The 24,072-nt window shown below is 47.7% G+C and overlaps 1 protein-coding gene across 4 annotated transcripts in view; it reads right to left on the bottom strand.

Moving 5' to 3' along the window:
- AMY2 (alpha-amylase-like 2) overlaps nt 1-24,072 on the bottom strand; it is a 54,905-nt gene that overhangs the window by 17,375 nt on the left and 13,458 nt on the right. For 2 of the 4 annotated variants that reach the window (XM_086517925.1, XM_086517916.1), the window contains 5 exons: nt 19,335-19,461; nt 19,042-19,260; nt 18,801-18,946; nt 18,597-18,715; nt 18,433-18,521 (listed from right to left, as the gene is read on the bottom strand). In XM_086517925.1, coding sequence (XP_086374051.1) covers nt 18,433-18,521; nt 18,597-18,715; nt 18,801-18,946; nt 19,042-19,221 — 534 coding nt within the window. In that variant the 5' untranslated portion in view covers nt 19,222-19,260; nt 19,335-19,461. Of the gene's footprint in view, nt 1-18,432; nt 18,522-18,596; nt 18,716-18,800; nt 18,947-19,033; nt 19,261-19,334; nt 19,462-24,072 lie in introns of all 4 variants that reach the window. The other 2 variants (XM_086517908.1, XM_086517935.1) reach the window with 1 other exon arrangement.

The raw sequence follows: 24,072 nt of genomic DNA on the forward strand, positions 1-24,072 counted from the left end.
TCTAGCCGCAACATGTCATAAAGGGACACTTCTTGGAAAGTGTTCTTCAAGACTGTCTCTGTTGTAAGCTTCTCTTTTTCTACCTGTTGTTCTTCTGGTATCTTGATCTTCTGCAGATCAGAAACTGCTTCCAAGAAAGCTTCATCAATATCGGAGAGCAAAGATTTGGATTCTTTCATGACACTAGGGGATGGCTTGTTAACAGCTGCAGGCAGGGTATCCACTGGTGTGAGAATGGGTGGGGGAGTTGAACTTGATGGAATGCTAAGACTGAGAGCGGCTCTCTGGGCTCAGGTGAGGACGCCCGATGGCTCCTCTGCCAACTGCGGCGGCTTATTTTGAGGGGTAACCACGTGGGTAGAAGGGGGCGGCTGAGAAACGGTGCTCACTGCTATCAAGTTGAGCTTGGGAAAGGCAAACTCATTCTGGCTTTGACTTGGGTTCGAAGCCGTGGATGCACGAATTTTATGGCAATCCTTACTGTAGTGATCCTTCGTTTTGGGGCAATGATGGCAGGGAGGGGACCCTTCTAGCAGGGGGCATTTGCTTTGGTAATGCCCATATTCCCCGCAGCTGTAGCACAAAATGGGCCGATTCAAAGGGCGAGTCGAAGTACGAGGTGGTCCTTGCTCCTGGTGCATTGAGTTGGAGGTGGAGGCATAGAAGCTTTGAGGAGATGAGGGAGCATGGGTATTATAAAAGCTCTGAGAGGGAAAAGTGCTCTGCATACCTTGCATAGGAGGGGCTGTCAGCAAGGGTGGCATATGGTGTGGATGGCCACAGGGAGAAACCATGTTGGATGCAAGTGCCGGACCTTGCTGAAGAGAAGGACCAAGACTTTGCTGTATTTGTCGCAATCCCTTGAGGTAGTAACAATCCTTGTCCTCATGTCCAGATTTTTCACAAAAGTGGCAGTAAACCCGAAGGGGGCCCTGGAGAGCGGCATGAGCTACACCAAACCGTAGCCTTAGTCTCTTGCTGACACTTGAGCTCTTCTAGCTCGCGCTTAATCTGTTCCAATGCCTCGTGATGTGGAGGCTTCTCTTGTCTAAGAGAGAAGGACCTCTCCTCTTGAAGAGCTCGCTGTAACTTTAGGGCTTCCAGTTCCCTGTGTAAAGAAGATAAAGGATCAGAAGGACTGTCCAAAAACACAGAGGGGGTCTCTATGTGAGGGGGTTTGTTGAACAGCTTCCGAGCCCCCTCTATCCACGTAGCAGCTGCGATGAACTCCTCCAGAGTGGCGTCGGGTCGGAGACTCTCGCAGTTTTTGCTGAGAACTTTTGGGAAGCGCCTTCTCTACCCACTTCTTAACCATAAATTCACCTGGTTGCTGGGGAAGCTTGGCAACCAGAGACTTGGTTTTGGTCATAAGTTCTGCAAAAGTCTCCTCTGGCTGGAGCACCATGTTGGCCAACTCATCCAACACCTTCTCCTGGTAGTCAGCTGGCCTGAAAGCTGCACAAAACTGTTGTCTTAAGGCTGCCCAAGTTGCAAAATGGTTCTCTGCAAACTGGCTGTACCATTTGTCTGCTAAGCCATCCAAGGTGGATGGAAAGAGTACCAAATAAGCGTCTTCCCTGTTAAGACCACGACCCCTACAAAGAGATACAAACCTCCCTGCATGGTCGTCAGCATCTTCTGAAGAGAGATCTTTGAATGTAGGGAACTTGATGTTTACCTTAGCCAAAACGCTAGCCAATGGCTCCATGACCCCTTGCTGAGCCTATTGCTCAGTAGCCTATTGTAGCAAAATAGGAGAGAGCTTCACTGGAGAAGGTGATCTCGAAGATGTGGAACCGGAGGGAGGAATGGGTGATGCCATATGTGGAGGTATGGGTGATGAGGTTGATGGACTTCTAACAGGTTCCAAGGGTCGTCTTCTGTTGTAGTACTTCAGAGGACTCAGGAGTGCGCTTTGACGCTCGACTGACCGCCTTGTATGGGTCATGTAGCGACCACCAAACCAACCAAGCTTTGGGCAAGAAAACCTTGAACTAGCTGAAGACTGGTCTAGACTCTACTAGACCAGGCAAGTGACTAGACCAGGCTGGTGGACCAGGGATGAGGAGGACTAGACCAGGGTCTAGACAAGGCAAGTGACTAGACCAGGCTGGACCAAGGACGAGGAGGACTAGACCAGGGTCGAGGAGGTCTAGACCAGAGACGAGGGCAGGTTGGATTAGGGTGAGAGAGGACTAGACCAGTTGGACCAGGCGAGAGGAGAACAGTGCAACGCAAGGTCGGCGAAGCTAGGCAAGGTAGGCGAAGCTGGATAGACCCAACTAGCTTCAAGATTTGCACCTCATAGAGTGAGATTTCAGTTGAGGTCCCGCCGTGATCGCCAAAATGAGAGCACCTGTAGCGTGGATAATGTGTTGTGCTCTCTACAGTGGGTGGTCCTCAGTGCAATGTGCATGACAATCTCACTCAAACAGACTGAATCTCCCTCAAACAGACTGAACAGAAAGGAAACAATAGACGTCAACAGAGCTCACAAAGACACAACAACAGACCAGAACATATGACTCGACTATCTCAAAAACTGATACAGACTCTGGCGTGGCAGCACACTCAGCTCCAGCCCAGGACTCACAAGTACAATGGGGTGTCGAGGCTCAGATGTGCAGGGATGGTGAAGACGTGCTCTCTGTATAGACTACTCACTGCTCTCCAGGACGATGCTGGACCAAAGGTGAAGAAGATAATGCCGATGACCAACCGCTACAACTCATATGTAACACCATAAAGGGCCACCAACGGCTCATAAATGTCAGCCACGTGGTGACCTGGCCATGATGTCCACTAGACCACCGTCGGTACCCTGCCACTGCCACGTGTCACTCCCAGCCCAGAGGGTCCGTCCAGTGTGAAACAGCCTAGACCACTGTACTAATTGTGTCCTGAGAAAGTGACACTGTAGCCTGCTACAAAGTGACTTTTGTTGGAAAGTAGGTAGGGCAAATTGAGTAAGTTTGTATATAAGCAAACCAAAGCTAGCACTAAATGGCAGAAGAGGTAGCAGGAGCTCTACGCTCAACAACCAACTTCTCAACAGAAACCCCCCCAAGAGACCTAGCGTTTTTGGAGCAGAACCATCACCTAGCGTTTTCATCACCAGATCAGCCAACGATTTTCTTTTGCAGATTCCGGCGACAACAGAACCTCAGAGTAGCCTAGCGTTTTGCATTTTGCAGAGCAACTGGCGACAGCAGAGCAGAATTTCAGCCCTAGCGTTTTTGGTTTGCAGATCAGCCCCGGCGTTTTGCAGATCTACCGCGAAGAACATCAAGGAACATCAGCGTTTTCAGTTTTCAGCAGTTAGCACCCGCAGATAAAGTCCCGAACCTCGCAGATCTCACCTTCCCGCAGCAGTTCCTCGCCGCACGGTCAGTTTCCGCAAGGTATACAGTTTCAGCCCGGAAAACGCAGATTTCAGCATCTACGTTTTCAGCGCGTCGTCGTCGCATCGTCGTCATCGACATAGAGTCAGAATTCATCAGATAAAAGATTGCAGATTTCAGCCCTTAGGTCGGTGTCGTCGTCATCGTCGACATAGCCTAGACTTGCATCCATCCCATGCATTCAGATTGTACCAGTTTGTGCAATCATAAGTAGACCACTCTCGCCGACGAGAGTGGGGCCTTCGGAGGAGGGTTTTACAACGTCTCTGGTGTCGTATCTCTCTTCTCTCTCTGTCTCTCAGTCTCATACAGTTGCACGCACAGTGTCCATTCACTTTGTTTGTGATCATAGCATTCTCTCATGAAGAACGGAAGGCTCTCCCTTCCATAAGAACAAAAGGAACCTTGAGCACAGTTCGGAGCACTCATCTTGAGCAAAGCGCAAACATTCATTCCGCTGCACCTAACACACACACTCTCGAAGGTGGTTCTACTACCTCAGGTGAGTAGTGGTTGGATCAGACAGAGTGTGGAGTATTCTAGCCTCCCGAGCCAGTGCTTCATTTGCAGACAATAGCAACCACGGTAGGGGACGGGATGTTTAATACGCATTGTACAATACGCATACTAGACGTATTTTTGAGAATCAAAAATAAAATACATCAACTTTTTTAGATATGATACTTTAATAAGGACAAATGAAGTGGGTCATGCACCTACTTAGACGTTGGGCTTTTTCAAGAAGCACAGTATCCTCGACAACATCTTCACCTTTTGAAAGGCGACTGCCCTTGCCCGCTCCTCGACTTTGAGAAGGCTTACGACAGAGTTGACTTGAACTTCCTCAAAGGAACTATGTGTCACAACTCTGTGACGTGGCATAACCCTAACACACATACACACTCTCTTGCAGGGGGAAATTGCAGCCGAATGCTGACGTGGCTGGCTGTACGGTAGCCCCAGAAATGGCGGAGACACGTGGCAACTGTACGAACGCCCACAAATAGCGGCGGATTTTTCCGCAGCTTTTGCGTGGGCAATTAATGGCAGCTTTTGGGCATTGCTTTTGGCTACGCAATGAGAGAGAGAGAGAGAGAGAGAGAGAGAGAGGTTTCTATTGCCTTGCTTTATTCTCTTATGAGAAAGAGTGCCAGTGAGTGAGAAAGAACAAGCTTTTGAGTTTACCAGCTTTTGGGGCTCTGCTTTTAGCATCCCTTGTACTCTTTAAATATGCAAGTAGGCTCTCATAACTCAGAGCATCTGGACGCAGAGTCTAAGTGAGAGCGCCTGCCTGCACTCTTGTACTTTGAACACAGATTAATACAAAAAGAAATACCGAAAGGGGCGCCAGTCTTTGGGGCCAATATCTCTAGCCACGGAATTCCGTCCGGCCAATGTCGAATCAATTGTAAATTGTGAACTGTTTTGAAGAGATTATTTGTGCTGTCACGGTAGATTCTTGACTTGGAGTGTCCAAGTCTGTTACAATGGTATCAGAGCACGGCCGATTTCTCTTCTATGGGAAATTCGATTTTTTCGCGGCACCTATGGCTTCAGGAAATGATCAGTGGACTTCCTCTACATCCGGCGATGCGGGAAGAGATCACAACGAAGATTCACGCGAGTATGGCCCACCTCGGCCTACTCAGGCGGTGTTGCTAAATTGGCTTTATCTGACAAAAAAATAATTCAAAATGAATTATTGGATTTATAAGTGAGACGGTTTTCTCCCTTGGAACACCAAGGAAAAATAATTCTAAATGAATTATTGGAATTTTAAGTGAGGGTTTTTCTCACTGAGACATCCGAATACTTCCTAGTGCGCCATTCAAAGTAATGACGGGAGCACTGAGAACGGGAATATCTGTAAGGCCACCAGGAACGGGCACTTCTGATGCGTCACATCGGATGGGTGACACGGAGCATCCGACCATCCGGGAACGGACATCTCTGATGCGTCATAGGATGGGTGACATAGCATCGCGAAGGAGATTGTACCGTAAGTTCGGTAGGAAAGGACTAGGTGATGATAGTGTGTCGTGCTCTCTACAGTGGGTGCTCCTTAGTGCATATTATCACTCAAAACAGACTGAAAACAGGAAACCATAGACAACAATTGAGCTCACAGAGACACAACAGCAACAGTAGACCACAACAAAGGACTCGACTATCTCAAAGAACTGATACAGACTCTGGCGGGTAGCACACTCAACTCCAGCCCAGGACTCTCAGGTACAATGGGGTGTCCCTCAGATGTACAGGGATGGTGAATAAGTGCTCTGTGTATTTGACTCACTCTAGCCGACTACGTCGTTGGACCAACGGTGAAGAAGATAATCCCGATGACCAACCGCTACTACTCATATGTACCACCATAAAGAGCCACCAACAGCTCATAAATGTCAGCGATGTGGTGACCTGGCCACGATGTCCACTAGACCAGTCCGTATCTCTGCTGCCACGTGTCACAGCCCAGCCCAGAGAGTCCGTCCAAAGAGTCCGTCCAGTGTCAACCAACATAGACCAACTGTACTAGCTGTGTGTCCTGTGAAAGTGACATTGTAGCCTGCTACAGGTTGCCCGCCACAAGACCGCTCACCGTCTCGGTGAGAGGAATACTGAAAAAACTGTGAAAAAAAAACCACTAGGTACTGCATCCGTATATCTTTCGTAAAGTAGGGTTAGGCCCAACCATGACCTTACATGCCTCAAAAAGTGGAGTTAAAAACACTGCACTGCTTGCAAACGCCTTAAGCCTTTGAATAGGCAAGAACCCAATATGATTGCATAGTCGAAGAATCCCAATTAGCAAAACAGAATGAGGCTCCACTACAAAGAGATATGACGCCTTAAGCCTTTGAATAGGCAGGAACCCAGTATGATTGCATAGTCGAAGAATCCCAATTAGCCAAACAGAATGAGGCTCCACTGCAAAGAGATATGCTCAGTTTGGATCCAGCACATCTTTATCGTCCCTAACCATAGTGAGAGGAAAATGACCTGGTCCATACTTGCAGATGAACCTTGCAACACTTTCTGCACATCTTTGGTTTCAAAAAGGGGAATGACCATAAGGTGTTACTCGAGGGATGACCATAAGGTGGAGTAACACCGCAAATATGGTTAAGCTCTATCATGATGGCAGAACGAAAAGCTTTCACAGCAACAGGATGGCCACCATATGAATGCTCGATAGCCACATGCTAGTGGGCTGAAATGTGGGGTGGGGGAAAAACTGTTGAGGCTGAGAGGGGAGAGGGGGGAGGGCAAACTAGACAGGGGCGAGAGGGGGAAAGGGTAGGAGCGAGGGATAGACTCGATGGGTAGGGGCGAGGCGGTCTAGATAGGGGCCAGGGGTGGCTGGGTAGGGGCGAGGGGGGTTGGGTAGGGGCGAGGGAATGTGAGGGGGTGGGTAGGGGCGAGGGGGGCTGGTTAGGGGCGAGGGAATGTGAGGGGGAGGGTAGGGGCGAGGGAATGTGAGGGGGTGGGTAGGGGCGAGGGGGGCTGGTTAGGGGCGAGGGAATGTGAGGGGGAGGGTAGGGGCGAGGGAATGTGAGGGGGTGCATAGGGGCGAGGGGGGCTGGTTAGGGCCAAGAGGGGCTGGGTAGGGGCGAGGGAATGTGAGGGGCTGGGTAGGGGCGAGGGAATGTGAGGGGGAGGGTAGGGGTGAGGGGGTGGGGAGGGGCGAGGGGAAGGGAGGGGGTGGGTAGGGGCGAGAGAATATGAGTGTGGGTAGGGAGGGGCGAGTGCAAGAGGGGTGGGTAGGGGCGAGGGGAAGGTGAGGGGGTGGGTAGGGTGTTGAGATGTCGAGCTCTACATCTTGAGCTGGCATCCACTACGGGTCTTGGCCGCTTACGGCATTTACTCACTGGCGCGTTAGGTGACCGACACGGAGGATCTCTGTCAGTGATTCTACAGCTGGACTACACTTATAGTGCCAGCCTAGTACGCTTCTAGCGAGTTCACACTTAGTGACCGCATGTACATATGTGCTACTTTTCAGCTTTAGCACTTAGTCATTTTGTACTCTCTTTTCTGTGAAGAAGAAGAAGAAGCTTTCCATCTCTGTGTGCTTTGTGCCTGTCTTGTGTAGCTCTCTTGCATCCTCATTCTTTACATGGTATCAGAGCCTGGTGCAGGCAAGAGAGGCTAAGAGAGCAAGAGCATCACAACCCCTTCGTTCGCAATCCACGACCAGATGCCGAAGGCGCCTCGCGCAGCGAAAAAAATCTTAGGGGTTTTTCGCACAAGTTTCTGAACAAGTCTCCAAAGTGCAGTATACAAAGATTTACTGTACAAGTACAGTGGTTGTGAAACGCTTGATTGTGGACACTCGTTGAGTGTAGAAAGCGTTACAGGAACCACGATAGCAGGTTCAGCAGATTTGCAGGTTTTTGCAGATTGCAGCTATTTTGTCTTGGTGCTTCAAGATGTCTGACGGTTTCAGTCAGATTGTTACTGAGAAGCTTGAGAAAAATAACTACCCTGCATGGAAGTTCAGAATAACAAATTTCCTAAAAGGAAAAGGTTATTGGGACTATGTAGAAGGAGACAATGAAAAGGAACCAGAGATTCCCGAATCAAATGCTATAGCAGAACAAAGGAAAGCTTTGAGGAACTGGCAACAAGGCCAGAGCAAAGTGATGTATTGGCTTTCTATGAGCATCACAGATGGCATGATGGGCTATCTACAGGATGCTGAAACCCCCGCCATTGCATGGAAAAACTTAGGCAGAGTGTTCGAGGTGAACACCAAGGCCGGGAAGCTTCAACTAAAGTCGGAGCTAAATCAGGTTAAGAGGAACAACCTCTCCATCAATGATTATGCTTTGAAGATCAAGAGTATCATTGAGGCTCTTGGATCTATTAAAGTCTCAGTGGAAGACGATGACATTGTCCGTGCATGCTTGGATGGTCTAGGAGATGAGTATGTACATTTTAGGTCTTCCATGAATACAAGAGACGACATCCCCGTGTTCCAAGATTTGATTTCTATGCTTATTCTTGAGGAGAAGAACCTTGACACATCTTCTTCTCATGGCAGAAATAATTCTGAACAGGCCTTCTATTCTAACTCCAACAGAGGTAGAGGTAGAGGTCGTGGTCGAGGCCCAAGGGGTTGCAGGGGCCAATTTCTGGAAGGTCAATCAAATCAAAACAATACAGGTGGCAGGGGAAACCAGTCTCAAGGCAGGGGGAGTCAAAGAGGTCGTGGTGCAGGATCAAGCAGGCAGCAACATACTCCAGATAGTAGAGAATGTTGGACTTGTGGTGAAAGTGGTCACATGTCACGTGACTGTCCAAAGGGAAAAGCAAGTAGAAAGAGAGAACAGGACAACTATGCATCTACTAGCAGAGATGCAGATGACAGCAAAAACGAGCGCATGTTTGTTATGGAGCATGTAATGAATACAATGACTGCAGAGAATTCCACCCAAGATGATGTTTGGTATGTGGATTCAGGTGCCTCTAATCACATGACGTCTCGTGGAGAGTGGTTTAGAGATATGCGCAAACCAGATGTGTCAGGCTATGTGCAGACAGGAGATGACACAGCTCACCCCATTGCTCATGTAGGGGACATACCTCTAAATACGAAGAGTGGGAAATCAAAGTACTTAGCAGATGTACTTCATGTCCCAAACATTACAAAGAATCTTGTTTCTGTTGGACAAATGGTTGAGCAGGGTTTGCAGGTTCGCTTCAATCCAAATGGCTGTTATGTAGAAGATTTCCAGAATGGCTGTAAGCTGATCACAGAGGGCAAATGTGTGGGCAGAATGTTTACGCTGAATGTAGACATGCCTGAGGTAAAAGCTGCATTATTTGCACAGGGCACAGGTGTTGTGGCTGATGTTGACATTTGGCACAAACGCATTGGCCATGTCAATGAGCAGAGATTGCGCAGCATGCAATCAAAACAGATTGTAAAAGGTTTGCCCAAATTCAAGGTGGATGGTATGCATAAAGTGTGTGCAGCATGCCAGTTTGGAAAACAGTCAAAGGACTCATTTCCACATGAGCGCAATGTATGTAAAAAGCCACTTGAGGTGGTGCACACAGATGTTTGGGGTCCAACCGATACTGCAAGTATACATGGTTGCATGTATTATGTCTCTTTCATTGATGACCATACAAGGAAAGTATGGGTCTACTTCATGCGTAACAAAAGTGAAGTGTTTGGTCACTTTCAAGACTTCAAAGTCATGATTGAGAAGGAGACAGATATGCAAATCAAGACATTGAGGTCAGATGGAGAGGAGAGTACTTCTCCAATGATTTTTCAGATTTTCTACGAATACATGGTATACACAGGCAGTTTACATGCAGATATACTCCACAGCAGAATGGGGTCGCAGAAAGGAAAAACAGGCACATTGCAGAGGTTGCACGTGCATTGATGAATGAGAAGAACATGCCTCATCATTTCTGGGCTGAAGCTGTAAATACAGCTGTGTACATTATGAACAGGACACCTACAGCTGCGGTGCATGATGTAACACCTGAGGAAAAGTTTACAGGTACAAAGCCTGATTTGGCACACTTGAAAGTGTTTGGCTGCATAGCTTACGTGCATGTACCAGATGAGTTGCGTAGGAAATTGGATCCTAAAGCAGAGAAATGTATTCTTGTGGGATATTCCCTTGAACAAAAGGGGTACAGGTGCTACAATCCTACTACACGAGAATTACGAGTGAGCAGAGATGTAGTCTTTGATGAGATGAGCAGCTGGTACAGTAATGCACATGGCACTATTGGGGCTGATGTAAAAGATGATGTGGTTGTACAAAATGTGAGGCCACAGTCACAGGTTTTGAGTGGACCACAAGAGTCCTCTTCTCGTGGCTCTGTTGAGAAACCATGGAATGGTAGACTACGTACGCAGGTTACTCCACCAACAGGTACAGGGAATGTATCACGAAAAGGAAAGGAAAAGGTTGATGAACCTCCCTTTATGGCTGATGCATCATCAGGTTTTTCACATGTAAACATGGATTCAGATGGTTATGAACAAAGTCTTGATGAGGAATTTGGAATTCCGGCTGTCAGGACACCTGGTGTAAGGAAAGTACAAGAAGATGCTAGAGGGCAAAGGAGTGACCCAAGACCGCGCAGATCTAATAGAGTCAGAAATCCAGTTCAGAAATTGACTTATGATGGGTATCTAGCGCATCACCAAGCCTACATGGCTAAGGTGATACAGGATGTGGAGCCCACATGTTTTGAGGATGCAGTTGGAAATGTGCATTGGGATGATGCAATGAATGAAGAGATGGCTGCATTGGAAGCAAATGACACATGGGAGTTGGTGCCATTGCCAAGTGGCAAGAAAGCTATTGGCTGCAAATGGGTGTATAAAACCAAGCATAAGGCTGATGGTAACATTGAGCGTCACAAGGCAAGGCTGGTCGCAAAGGGTTATGCACAGACGTATGGCATAGACTATGAGGAGACCTTTGCTCCAGTGGCAAAGATGACAACTGTGAGAGCTGTCATAGCAGTGGCTGCATCTAGAGGATGGATTATGCATCAAATGGATGTAAAGAATGCCTTCTTGAATGGTGAGTTGCAAGAGGAAGTGTATATGGATCAGCCACCTGGTTATGTCGATCCAGGTTACCCAGATTATGTATGCAGACTTCTCAAAGCTTTGTATGGTTTGAAGCAGGGCTCTAGAGTATGGTACGACAGGATTGCCAAGTATCTTGTCAGTATTGGTTTTAGGAGAGCTCATGCTGATCATTCACTCTATGTACGTGAGAGTGATGTGGGGATTGTGGTCATTACCATATATGTAGATGACCTTATTATTGTTGGTGACAATGCTATGGAGATTGACCATGTGAAGGGTCTTCTCAAACAGGAGTTTGAAATGAAAGATTTAGGCGAGTTGCGCTACTTTCTTGGCATTGAGGTGATCAGGACTCCAGAGGGTGTATGGCTATCACAGAGACAGTATGCTTTGGACATGTTGTCAAAGTATGGTATGGCTGATTGTAAGCCAATTTCTATTCCCTTGGATGTGAATGCAAAGCTGAGTGCAGAGAAGGGTGATGTTGTTGAGGATGTCAACATGTACAGGAAGATTGTGGGTAGTCTAATCTACTTGACTATCACAAGGCCAGACTTGAGCTACACAGTAGGCTTGGAGAGTTAGTTCATGCAGCTTCCGAGGAAGCCACATTTGGATGGAGTACGACGCACACTTAGGTATGTGCAAGGTACTCTTGACTACGCATTGTTCTATGCAGCAGATGCACCATTAGCATTGTATGGGTATACAGATGCAGATTGGGCAGGTAGCATTGTTGATAGGAGATCTACGAGTGGCTTCATGTTCTCTTTTGGGAGTGCTGCTGTTACTTGGAGCAGCAAAAAGCAGCCTACGGTTGCTTTATCGAGCACAGAGGCCGAGTACAGAGGTGCAACAGTTGCGGCGTGCGAGGTAGCTTGGCTACGCACATTACTTGAGGACTTGGGAGTGCAGGTGGACCAGCAGATTTTCATCCATTGTGACAACCTCAGCAGCATGCAGTTGGCTAGGAACCCAGTGTTCCATGCCAGGACCAAACACATAGAGGTCCATTACCACTACGTTCGAGAGCGAGTGTTGGCGGGCGACATCGACTTGGTCTACGTCAGCACAGAGGAGCAGATAGCGGATATCTTTACCAAGGCCCTCGGAGCTGAGAAGCTTCGACGTTTCCGGACTATGCTTGGACTCTGCGACATGCAGAGCTCGAGGGGGAGTGTTGAGATGTCGACCTCTACATCTTGAGCTGGCATCCACTACGGGTCTTGGCCGCTTACGGCATTTACTCACTGGCGCGTTAGGTGACCGACACGGAGGATCTCTACCAGTGATTCTACAGCTGGACTACACTTATAGTGCCAGCCTAGTACGCTTCTAGCGAGTTCACACGTAGTGACCGCATGTACATATGTGCTACTTTTCAGCTTTAGCACTTAGTCATTTTGTACTCTCTTTTCTGTGAAGAAGAAGAAGAAGCTTTCCATCTCTGTGTGCTTTGTGCCTGTCTTGTGTAGCTCTCTTGCATCCTCATTCTTTACATAGGGGCGAGTGCAAGAGGGGTGGGTAGGGGGCGAGGGGAGGGTAGGGGCGAGGGGGTGGGGAGGGGCAAGGGGAAGGGAGGGGGTGGGTAGGGGCGAGAGAATGTGAGGGGGTGAGTAGGGGCGAGGGGGGCTGGTTAGGGACGAGGGGAAGGTGAGGGGGTGGGTAGGGGCGAGTGCAAGAGGGGTGGGTAGGGGGCAAGGGCAGGGAGGGGGTGGGGTGAATAGGGCGAGAGCTGGGCAAGGGGACGAGGAGTGGCGGGGGATGATGGAGCTCATATGCAGCTGCTCTCCTCCACCAGCCTGCAGTTACCGTTTAAGCTTCTTGCTACAATCTGCATGCAATACCGTCTGCTTTAGAAGCGGCCGGTGAGTTATACTGAGCTTCACCATCGCTTACTATTACTGATTGCAAAGCTTGAGTGGGCTTTTTCTTACTGCATGACACATACAAGGCAATCAAAAGAGTGACCAAGCCCACTACTAAGTCCTTTGATAGGAAGCGTCAACCCTTCGTGCCAAGCAGAAGTCCACCAGCCCCACTACCCCTACCTTCCCCCTCAACCAGTTCTACACTTCTCCAATCACCCCCATCGATAAACTTCTCATCCCGTGTGTTACAGCAAGCTCCAGTGCAACAGACAGCCATGGAGGAGCTCACAAGAGTTCTAGCTAAGGTGAATATTCAGTTTCCGACTTTCAAGGGTCTCCACAGAGGATGCTGACGACCATGCCCGGAGGTTTGTTTCTCTCTACAGAGGTCGTGGCCTCAACCGAGAAGATGCCTACTTAGTACTCTTCCCATCTACCTTGGATGGCTTAGCAGACAACTGGTACAGTCAGTTTGCAGAGAACCACTTTACTACTTGGGCCACATTAAGACAACAATTTTGTGAAGCTTTCAGACCAGGGAACTTCCAAGAAAAGGTTCTAAATGAGTTAGCCAAACCTGATGCTTCAGCCCAAAGAGACTTTTATAAACCTCATGACCCTAACAAAGTCTCTGGTGGCCAAGCTTCCTCAGCAACCGGGTGAATTTATGGTCAAGAAATGGGTAGAGAAGGCTCTTTCAAAGACTTCTCAGCAAAAACTCAGAGATAATAACGACCTAACGCCAACCTGGAGGAGTTTGTTGCTGCTGCTACTAGGATAGAGGGGGCAAGGAAGTTGTTTACCGACTCTTCTCAGGTCGAGACTGCCTCTGTACTCTTGGAAAGTCCATCTGACCCCTTTACTTCTTTACATAGGGAACTTGAAGCCCTATAGCTACAACGCGCTCTTCAGGAGGAGAAATCAATCTCTCTTAGACAGGAGAAGTTCCCACATCACGAGGCTTTGGATCAAATCAAGAGAGAGCTAGAAGAGCTTAGGTCTCAGCTGTCACGATTGTGACGTATTCTTTGTCTTGGTATTACCTTCCTGCTTGATTCTTTTGCAGATACGAAGACGCACCAGATCTGAGACCCCCAATTCTCCAAAGGATGCGTCCCTTCGTCTAAGAGTCGCACCTGTTTGACAAATCGCCATGCCTCTTCAGTGAATGGTTGCACCTTTACGCCGAAGAGTCACGACTCTACAGCAAGACACGACTATTGGCCTAGAGTCATGTCTTTTGACCTATGGTCATGTCTCTTCATCGTGTCTCTTCATTTTCTATGTAAGAAAGCCCTTGTAACACATTTCTATCATTGAATCAATTAAGCACAGAGTCTTCTGAGTCTTGTCTCTGTGTACGGTTCAAGTTTCTTAAGTCTTAATCATGAGTTTAAGTAATTAATTAAGGATTAGTAACTAGAATCCTTACAGTGGTATTAGAGAAAAAAAAATTCCTGGGACCCGAAGGTTGTGAGCCTCTCACCCTCGCCGCTACCCTCTACCCCCTTTTTTAGAGTTGCACGGAAGCAGCAGAACGGTGGTATATACACACATACGATGAGGTAACTTAAATTTGTTTCTATTCCTATTAAATAAATACAGAAAAGACTACAGATGTGTGTGTGCGGTGTACCGGAGAAGCCCTGCACCCTTTCATTTGGTTGCACCCTTTCGCGCTTCAGTGCTCGTACCCATTCATGGGAAAGGGCACTACCTGGCAACCCTTCGCCTGGCTCGCATCCCTTGCGGCGACTACCCTTTGTGCAAATCGATGGGCTGCTTGGCTGAAATTTTCATGCGCCTCTTCGCCGGTGCTCGCACCTTTTCGAGGAGAGCCATGCCCTTTTGCGAAACGCTGAACACTGAACGCTGAGCTGATTCGTTCAATTGCACCCCTTCACTGGCTGCTGCCCCTGATCCCTATTCAGCACCTAACACAAGCAGCAGTGTGCGTCTCAGCCGACCAACAATCATCCCATACCCTTAGGCTGGCATTTTTTTCCCAAAGGTTGCACCCAATTTGGCAGCGAAATTTGCACTGGACATTTCACGCTGGCAGCCCAGGCCACTTACGATTTGGGCTTGTACCTGTTAAAGTCTTCAAATTGGCTGGCCAATCTTCCCCCAAATTAACCCCAAATTCTTTTAACCCAATGTGAACACACCCTATAGGTGCACCTGTTGAACAATTATACTAAACAAGATGCCAGCCAACCAGCGATTTAAATTGCAGCACGCTGCTCCTACTCCATCATCCGGCGCTGGCTTTGTGTCTGCATCTCCTACACGCAATACATTTCCCAGCCATGGCCGACGAACCTCTTCCGTACATCTCGTACATTGACGAACTCCCAAAAGAGGTTCTTGTCACAAGACGGGCACCACGTGCCAATACAAAAGAACAAACTGAACAGACTTTTAGCACTTCTTCAATAACAACTGAATTGAGAGAGAGAGAGAGAGGGAGACGAGACGCGACACGGAGTGGCGGAATTCCACCCCAGAGAGTATTGGCCCCAAACCTTGGCACCCCTTTCGGTATTTCTTTATATTGCATCAACTCAGTACAAGCCGATACTCCAGACTCTACACCTTCACCAAGAAGCATGCCAGAGAATGAGCCCATGGCCTCATATTTAAAGGCCCTAGGCCCCAAAAGCACTTTACATGAAAAGCCTTCAAAACTCAAAAGCTTCTGGTCCAAAAGCAATGCCAAAAAGCTGCCAGCGCATTCTGCGGAATTTCTACAACTGCCACGTCACCAATCAGCACAAAACGCGGAGCGTGCGTATAGTTGTCACATCATCAGTGTGTGTGTGTGTGTGTGTGTGTGTGTGTGTGTGTGTCTATGCGTCCTGCTTTATTTTAATCCCTTTATGTCACTGGGGCCCCATCGGATGGGGTCCCCATAAGTTGGTAGGACTTCTTCTTCTGCTACTTGTTCTTCTTAGGGTTTAGGCCCCTCGGCCGGGATCTGCAAGTTGGCTCCATTCTTCAGCGCTTTGACACGTCAGCAGTTTGTGACATCTCCCCTTCTTGAAAGAGAGTAATTGTCCGCGATTACAGCATATCTGCAAAAAAACTCAAGTTAGCTCAAAAATTTCCAAGGGTCGTTCTAAGGGACATTTGGAGGGACAATTAGTTTGCACTTTTTGTTAAGGAGTTAGCTTCTCCTTTCGGCTCTTATGATCAAGGAGTTGGCTTCTCCTTTCGACTCTTTTTATCAAGGAGTTGGCTTCTTCGTCCAGATCGGAACTCTTGATATTCCGGCGTAGTAAAATTAGCCATCACACCCAGACCGTACTGATCTTCCACGTGTGTCTTGATGCACTAAAATTACATACCCAGGCAATCTCATCCAGTTAGGAATATTCAATAGTTGGCACATCACAATGCAACACAAATGCTCACATATGCATGTTACAAGACATAGAAACATAAAGCCGCCGATGAACACTCCTCCCGCATAACCTAACTAGGTCCGGGCCGGGAGATATTCAACAACTCCCTCATCACTTCTCCCGCATAACCTAAAAAGGTCCGGGCCAGGAGATATAGAGGCCTTTTACAACCAAACGCGCCCGTTGCAGTTGGGCTGAGTCCACACTAGACGGACTTTTGCCTATGCAGTGACACGTGGTAGGCATACACGTGGTGGTCTAGCGGATGCGGGACCAGACCACAACTTTGAGATAGTCTTAGTTGGATTAATATTTGGGAGCCGTTGGTGGCTCTTTATGGTTGTATATATCCGTAGTTGTTTGCGGCTTTATGGATTATCTACTTTACGTAGTCAGTTGTCTAGAGTTTATCATCTTGAGTTACACCCCACGTCTGCACCAACCCTGCACAGTTGAGCCTCGACACCCCCACTGTATCCATGAGATCTGGGCTGGAGCTGAGTGTGCTGCCATGCCAGAGTCTGTATTGGTTTCTTTGAGTTAGTCAATGTTCATGTTGTTCATGTTCAGGTTCACTACTGAGTCATGTTGTTGTTGCTCTGTTGTTCATTGTTTTCTGTGTTTGCATTCTGTGGAGTGAGATCTCACGCACATTGCACTGAGGAGCACCTACAATAGAGTGCACGACACATTATCTCCGCTACAGTAAGTCTTCTTGCTTCCTTATTTTCTTTCTCCCTCCAAGATCTCAGTTCAGTTGCTGGTTTTCGTGCACTAATTTCTTGATTAGGGTATTGGTTTCATCAACTGCTTTCGCCCTTTCTGTCATGGCAGAAGCTCATTGAATGTATGAGCTTATGAGAGTGAAAACTCTGTAAGGGTTCGAAACTAGGAAGCTGGTCTGATTGAAACAGCACCGTCTAGAAATTTAGGTGCATAATCCTCATAATGACTCTAACCTCAATACAAAGAGGGTGGCAGGGTGCATATTTTGCACAAATTCATAATGGCTTATCTGTCTGCTTGTTTGAGAGTGCATGTTAGCACATCACCGTTTGTGCTCTACACTTTTAAACACATGTTCGTGTCATTTCTGAAAAGAAAAACCGTCTGAAACATTTCCCAATGATGAAAATCGCGTAAGAAATGGCAAGTGATTTAAAAAAATAAATAGAACATATCGTGACATTAATTTTATTTTCAAAACCATTATAAATGGGAGTTCAGGGTCTCTGTCTTAACTATATCTTATCAATGATTGACCTTTCACTCCAAAGCATCAGCTGTTGAGTTGACACGTTTTGCAGTCAAATCAAACTTTAACTTATACCTATATACAAGGCGTCAAACAGGCCAGGTGGGCCATATCACCCACAGGGGCTAACTGCTGCTCTCTTTGCAGCATTCTTTAATACAAATAGATAATCAAGGTAAATATGTCAAAACCCACACATAAAAGCAACATCTGTAAATTCAACGTTGGGTACTAGTTCACTGAAAACATGGATGAGAAAGCACCATGTACATGCAAAGAACAAGCGGGGTCTAAGACAAGACATAGAAGAGTAAAAGAAAGCATGGACAGAGCATAAACATCCAGCTCTTATACTAGAGCATCCCCACCTTGGACAAAAGGTGAGATTAAGAGCGATGATTGAACAGACAGAGTGCAATGATACAAACAATTAAGAACATTTTTTCAACCGCTGATTCAAATTAACCGGCTGAAAATTGGCATCAGTGCAGTTAGAACATGTAACCTACATGCAAATGATTAAGAATGACATGGTCGTTTAAATGGCTGAAGCTGCAACCCATCTAACGTATTATCAATGCGTATACTGTTTAATTGCAAGAAACCGCAAGAAAAACTCTGCTAGAAGGCAGCTCTAGCATTTCATCCCAACCAGCACAGTAATTGAACCAGTCAGCAGTTGGTACCCATCTCCTGGTCTGACATCTTGTGAAACACATCAAAGAGCTCCTTTGCCATAAAAATCATTCATTCAGAGTAGTTATTGAAACTTTCAAACAGACTCTTTTCACATAGTAAACAGCTTTCGGCTCAACTCCCACCGCAGACGCCCTTCGAACTAATATGCTTGTATCGCAACTTAACTTTAGTGGGATAATTTGCAAGCTTTCTATATAGCAGTATAACGAAGATACATTAAACAGTATACCTGCAGTACAGCTTTCGTGGTGAAATCAAAAGCTCCAGAAAGACCACCAGTTCTGTCAATCCAGTCAATAATTCTTTGCCTGTGACTGTCTGCAGCATTCCAAAAGATTATACAATAAACTTCAAATAAACCCAAACATCCAAATACTAATCTGGCTCTAGTACCTTGATTGTAGTCTAATTGGCTTCCACCTTCCACGTATTGACAAGTATCCCAATACTCTCCCACACAAAATCTTGGACCAACTGCTTTGATGTACTCCTCCACAAAATCGGGCTTGTAGCTTTAATGAGATACTTTTTCTGTGCTTCAGGAACATGTACGCAACCCAAAAAAAAGCTGAATCATAGTAAACATCAAATACTCACCCTTTAGCATAATCAAATCGTAGATCGCTGTAGCCAACATCTTCTAGAAGCCACGTCAGCCACTTTGTGACGTCTTTTCTCACAAAATCTTTCGTATGGTCTATGTTTGGGACTCCACTGAACACCTCTCCTGTGCTAGGATTTCCCTACAAACAGTACCACTGTTTTAAAATTCACAGCTCTGTCAAACAAGCCCTTTGTTTGCACATGTAACAACTTTGTTACTTTCTTACATGCCCACCAGTGTCTGCTGTAACTGCATTCTCATCCCAAGGCATAGAGGAACCATCATATCTATTATAAAAGCCACCTGCCCCTTGCTTGTTCCCCACCCGATGATTGATAACAATGTCTGCCATGGCGCGCAACCCTTTGGAGTTAATGACTTGAAGGACACTTCGCAATTCACTTTCAGTGCCATAATCAGAATCAAGGCTATATAAATCCTTAGGTAGATAGCCTGCAGACAAAGGATACTTAAAATACATTTGAATGCCAGAGTCAATAAAACCAACTTTAGTAAGCAGCAATTACCTTGAGGTGCCAATGAACTTGATGGAGGAGGAAGCCACAAGGAGGTAAATCCAACTTCAGCAAGGTGTGAAATGAGACTCTCGAGATGTCTCCACCAACTTCTTTTGTGTGACTCCCAATTAAACGCCTTTTCTTGGCAAAAACCTTAAGCCTCAGATTATTCACCAATACATGACATAGTAAATGAAAACTAAGTACATTATAAGGTGCAAAAGAAAAGCTTGAGAGGATCTTTCTTTATTTATTTCTGAGTTAATCTTGAGCCTTTACCCAACGAAGGATTACCAGACAACAATTTCTCTCAATCCAGCAAATATGCAGTCCAGAGGAAAATCCTCACTCTCAAAATCATTATGACCCTCTAAAATTAAAGCAATTATCCTCAATTGCCAATATATAGCAAAAGAGGGAAAGAGGGAAAAATGAGAGATCAAATAAAAGAAAATAACGCACATTTAGACCTTACACTAAATACCCCAAATAAAATACAATCCTATGATATGATGGCGGTGGGCATCAATGAATTAAGCGAGCTAGTTAAGTCTGAAAATTTGTCCCTCCGAGAAATTCATATGCCCACAAAGTTGGAATGTATGTCATGAGTGTACACTAAATCCAATGCATTGCAAACGACAGTAGATCTCATTAGCAGGCAGGTTCCCAATCCTAACTAAGGTCTCTTTGGATGCAATTGTCCATCCAATGTCAATAAAAAGCATCCATCTCATAGTATGAGAGACGCATGCCATCAGCCGCCATACTATGCCAAAATATATGTAGAAGCTCAAGCAAGTCCAAGAGCATCTCCATGCAACTATAGCACATCTAACAAATGAAAACTCCTCGAAGTCAATATAATAGAGTTTTGAACTGAGCTCGCTGCTGCTGCCTGCTACCTCCTCGCCATCACCTAGCTCCCCAGCCCCCCTCGTGCAGCTCCCCCCTGCCCACTGCCTGCCTGCTGTCCACTGCCCGCCCACTGTGCACTGCCCCCTGCTCCCTGTCCACACGCTGCCCACTGCCGCCCCCTACTCGCTACATTGCCCGCCCGCTGCCCACTGGCCGCCCTTCTCCCCCACTTCCCGCCATTCGCCTCCGTTGTGGTGGGCAGTTTGCAGCCTATCGGCGGCGGTTTCGACACGCTCGCCCCCGCATCGACGGTAGCAGACACAGAATGGCGGCCCCTGCTCTACCACAGAGGGACGCCTCAGAAGCCCCCTCGTCCCACCCCACAGAGCCGACCCTTCGACTTGCTCTTTCGCCAGAAGAGCAAGCGAGCTTGATGGCCGAGGTGGACGTTTGCAAGCGTCCTCAGTTAACTGCAAGATTATTGGCACTCCATGCGGGACCTACTTCAGGCCCGACTCCTCTCCGTTGTGGGCAAGTTCATCGATGTCCAGATCCTCGGGAGAGGGTATTATCAAATAGAGTTCGAGTCTCCAGAGATGACGGCCAAGGTGATATAAATGAGCCCGCTCAGTATCCGAGCAGCTCGAGCTTACTTCAGACGGTGCCATCATGGTTTCGACCCAACTATGTGCTTGAGGAGGAGGCCGACTTGCCTATCACGCTCTGCTTCCCAGGCCTGAGGAGAGAGTACCTCCCTCCCTCTTCTCAGGATTGGTTCCATGTTCGCGACAGTTATGGAGTCACCACGCACTGCAGCTTCAGTTGTAGCCAAGGCCGCATGTTTACCTACTGTGCGGGTTCTTGTTCGAGACACACTCCCTCCTGAAGGTGATACTGTTGCCTCGTGTGAGCGGGGGTTGGATCAAACAGAGTGTGGAGTATTCGGGTCTTCCGAATCAGTGCTTCATTTGCAGGCATATGGGCCACTTAGCAAAGGCTTGTCCTCGTACGAGAGCTCCACCCACAGCGCATGCACAGGGTTGACACGTACGATCACGTACCACGGGTACACGTACGAAGAAGTGCGGTACTAATCGAACTAAAAAAATTTAGACGTACGTTGACGTAACGTACAATGCAAAAAAAAATTATACGTCTTACACACTACAAGAGAGACTAAACCAAGAAGTTTCCAAACTCAGAAGTTAGAACACGATAGATCATATGAGTCATGACATAGACCTTAGTACTTAGTACTAAGTCCTTGCAACTTAAGTCTTACAAGTTAGAACATGAAAGATCTGTTCATGGACATTGGAAATGGCAATGTCCCAAAAAAGAAGAATCATGATCTCCAAAGTGGTGGCGACCATAGTAGATCCGCTACCCGAGCCTCGCCACATATAGGTCATGTTTGTTTGAGCAGTCGAAATTGTAATCACCTGGAGCCAAAAAAAAAAAAAAAAACGAACGAGTCGTACGGTACGGTGCGGAACGTACGAAACCGTACGCCGTACGAGGACAACCCTGCGCATGCACAACCTCCCAAGGCTGAGCATGCCCAGCAGACAGATACCCAGGACACACAGGCTGGTACCTCGACTGAGGCCAGCGATCAGACAGCTATTGGTTTGGCAGCAAGTGCATGGCCGTCGCCGACAAGGACGGGATCACCACATTGCTCCCCCTAATGACCGACCTCTTGCAACTCAGCAGCATTGGGTTCCAATAGGGAAACGTTTTGACCCCCTTCAGCAGGAACCCCCTAAGGAGGCTCCCTCCACCTCAACTCCGCCACCTCGATCGCCTCCCTGGGCCCTCAACCTCATCTCTCAACCCATGCCACAAGGGACTGGATACCATAGTTACAAGGGACGGGGGGGACGGGCCCTAGGGCCGGGGGACGGCCGTAACGGGCCGAGAACGGAAGGGGACGCCTTGGGACGGCCGGATTTCTGGCCGGACAGGCGGGTTGCAGGGGGACGGACCGGGAACGGCTGGGGACGGCCGGAACGGGCGGGGTCGGACGGGATCGGCCGGGAACGACAGCAGTCATGCGGGCTGAAAGTTACCGTTTATGACCGTTTTAAACGGCTCTGTGCAACCCAACTACCACATTTTGGGGGGCCTTGGCCCTTGGGAGGCTATAAAAGGCTCCCTTGGGCCTCTTAATACTCATAGTCTCATTCCAATTGGCAATTTCCCTCAAGCTCAAGCTTTCCTCTCTACTCAATGCTCATTGCTCAAGCCTCATAACCTCATTGAGTCATTGCTCAAGGCTCAAGCATGACCATTGACTACTCTACACTCTAGTATCTACCCTTGAAAGTTGAGTCTCCACTCTCAAGTCTCTCCCTCTTCTACCCACTTTGAAGCTCTCCTCTACTCTCTCTCCACACAAGCTCTCCTCTAACTCCTCTAACTTCTAAGCTCTACTCTCTCGAGTCTCTCCACCATCATGTCATCTCAAGCCAACTCCACTTCTCAAGCCGGTTCTTCTCGAAGGAGGCCCGCCGTGCAAACGTGGTCGTGGTGGGATGAAGTCGACTTTAGCACACGTGGCAAAGGTGGCGGTGCAAGACCATGGACATGCAAGCTATGCCCATACAAGAGAACGGGTGGTTCAGACAAAGTGCGAGCCCATCTTCTTCATGAACCCGATCACGAGGTGAAGTTTTGCCCTCATGTAGCTCCCGAGAAGAGGTTGGATCTTCTTGAGAAGCTCACGGTGTATGAGGTTGCGGAAGCGGCCAAGAGGGGCCGTTTTGTTGCCGTTGATCCCTCCGCCACGACGACACCGCGAGAGCAAAGGGAAGCTAACCTTGACGACATCTCTCGAAGCTTCAAGAGCCAGCATCTACACCGTCCTCTTCCGTTCTGCATCGCCAAAGCACTCTCAACGAAAATTGGAATCCTAAATTGAAGGAAGAGGTGGATAGGTCGGTTGCCCGATTCTTCTTCCACAACCACATTGCCTTCCATGCTTCGCGGTGAGTTTTCCTTGGCATATGCACATTGCAATCTTCCATTTTGTATTCATAATGGGTTATAACTTCTCGACTCTCGACTCTCCATACTAACACAACATGCTCTATTTTGTGTGGATAGGTTTCCATACTTTCGAACCATGGTTACGAAAATAGGGGAATATGGCTCCTCTTATGTGCCACCTTCATCGGAGAGGCTTCGCACCACCCTCCTTGACAAAGAGAAGCTTGCCGTAGAGCAAGCGGCCCAAGCAACAAAGGATTTGTGGGAGACCAATGGCGTCTCTCTCCTTGTAGATGAATGGAGCGACACCCGCAAGCGGTCCATCCACGGGGTGGTGGCCTACTCTCGGAGGGAGATGTACTTTGTGGAGTCACATGATGCATCCGATAGTGGCAAGGCCGCCGAGATGCTTGATGCGGAGTGGACAAGCACCATAGAGATCACCGGCCCGGAGAATGTCCTTTGTATGGTTGCAGATGGAGAGGCGTCAAATAGGGCAGCCGGAGCTATCATTGAGGGCATGTATCCCAGCATCCATGTCACATTTTGCATGGCACATTGCCTCAATAACCTCCTCAAGGACATAGGGAAGTTGTCATGGATTTCACCCACCATTGGTGACGCCTCTGGATTTGTCTCCTTTGTGCTCAACCATCAAAAAGTGCGCCATGAATTCTCAAAGAGGAGCCACTTGTCCTTGCTCAAATATTCAGAGACAAGATTTGCATTCAATTGGCTTATGCTAGGCCGCTTGTCTACATGTGGCGGAGCCTTAAAGGGCCTCTTTCTCAGTGATAGTTCCAGGCCATGCCGGAGTCTACATCAGCAGTAGGATTGAAATGCCGAGAATGGGCCGACGACGCCGCTTGGTGGGAGGAGGTGAAGACACTTGATGCCA

This window comes from Adiantum capillus-veneris, chromosome 1 (assembly GCF_014529385.1).
Source record: "Adiantum capillus-veneris isolate H3 chromosome 1, ASM1452938v2, whole genome shotgun sequence".
NCBI lineage: Eukaryota > Viridiplantae > Streptophyta > Polypodiopsida > Polypodiales > Pteridaceae > Adiantum > Adiantum capillus-veneris.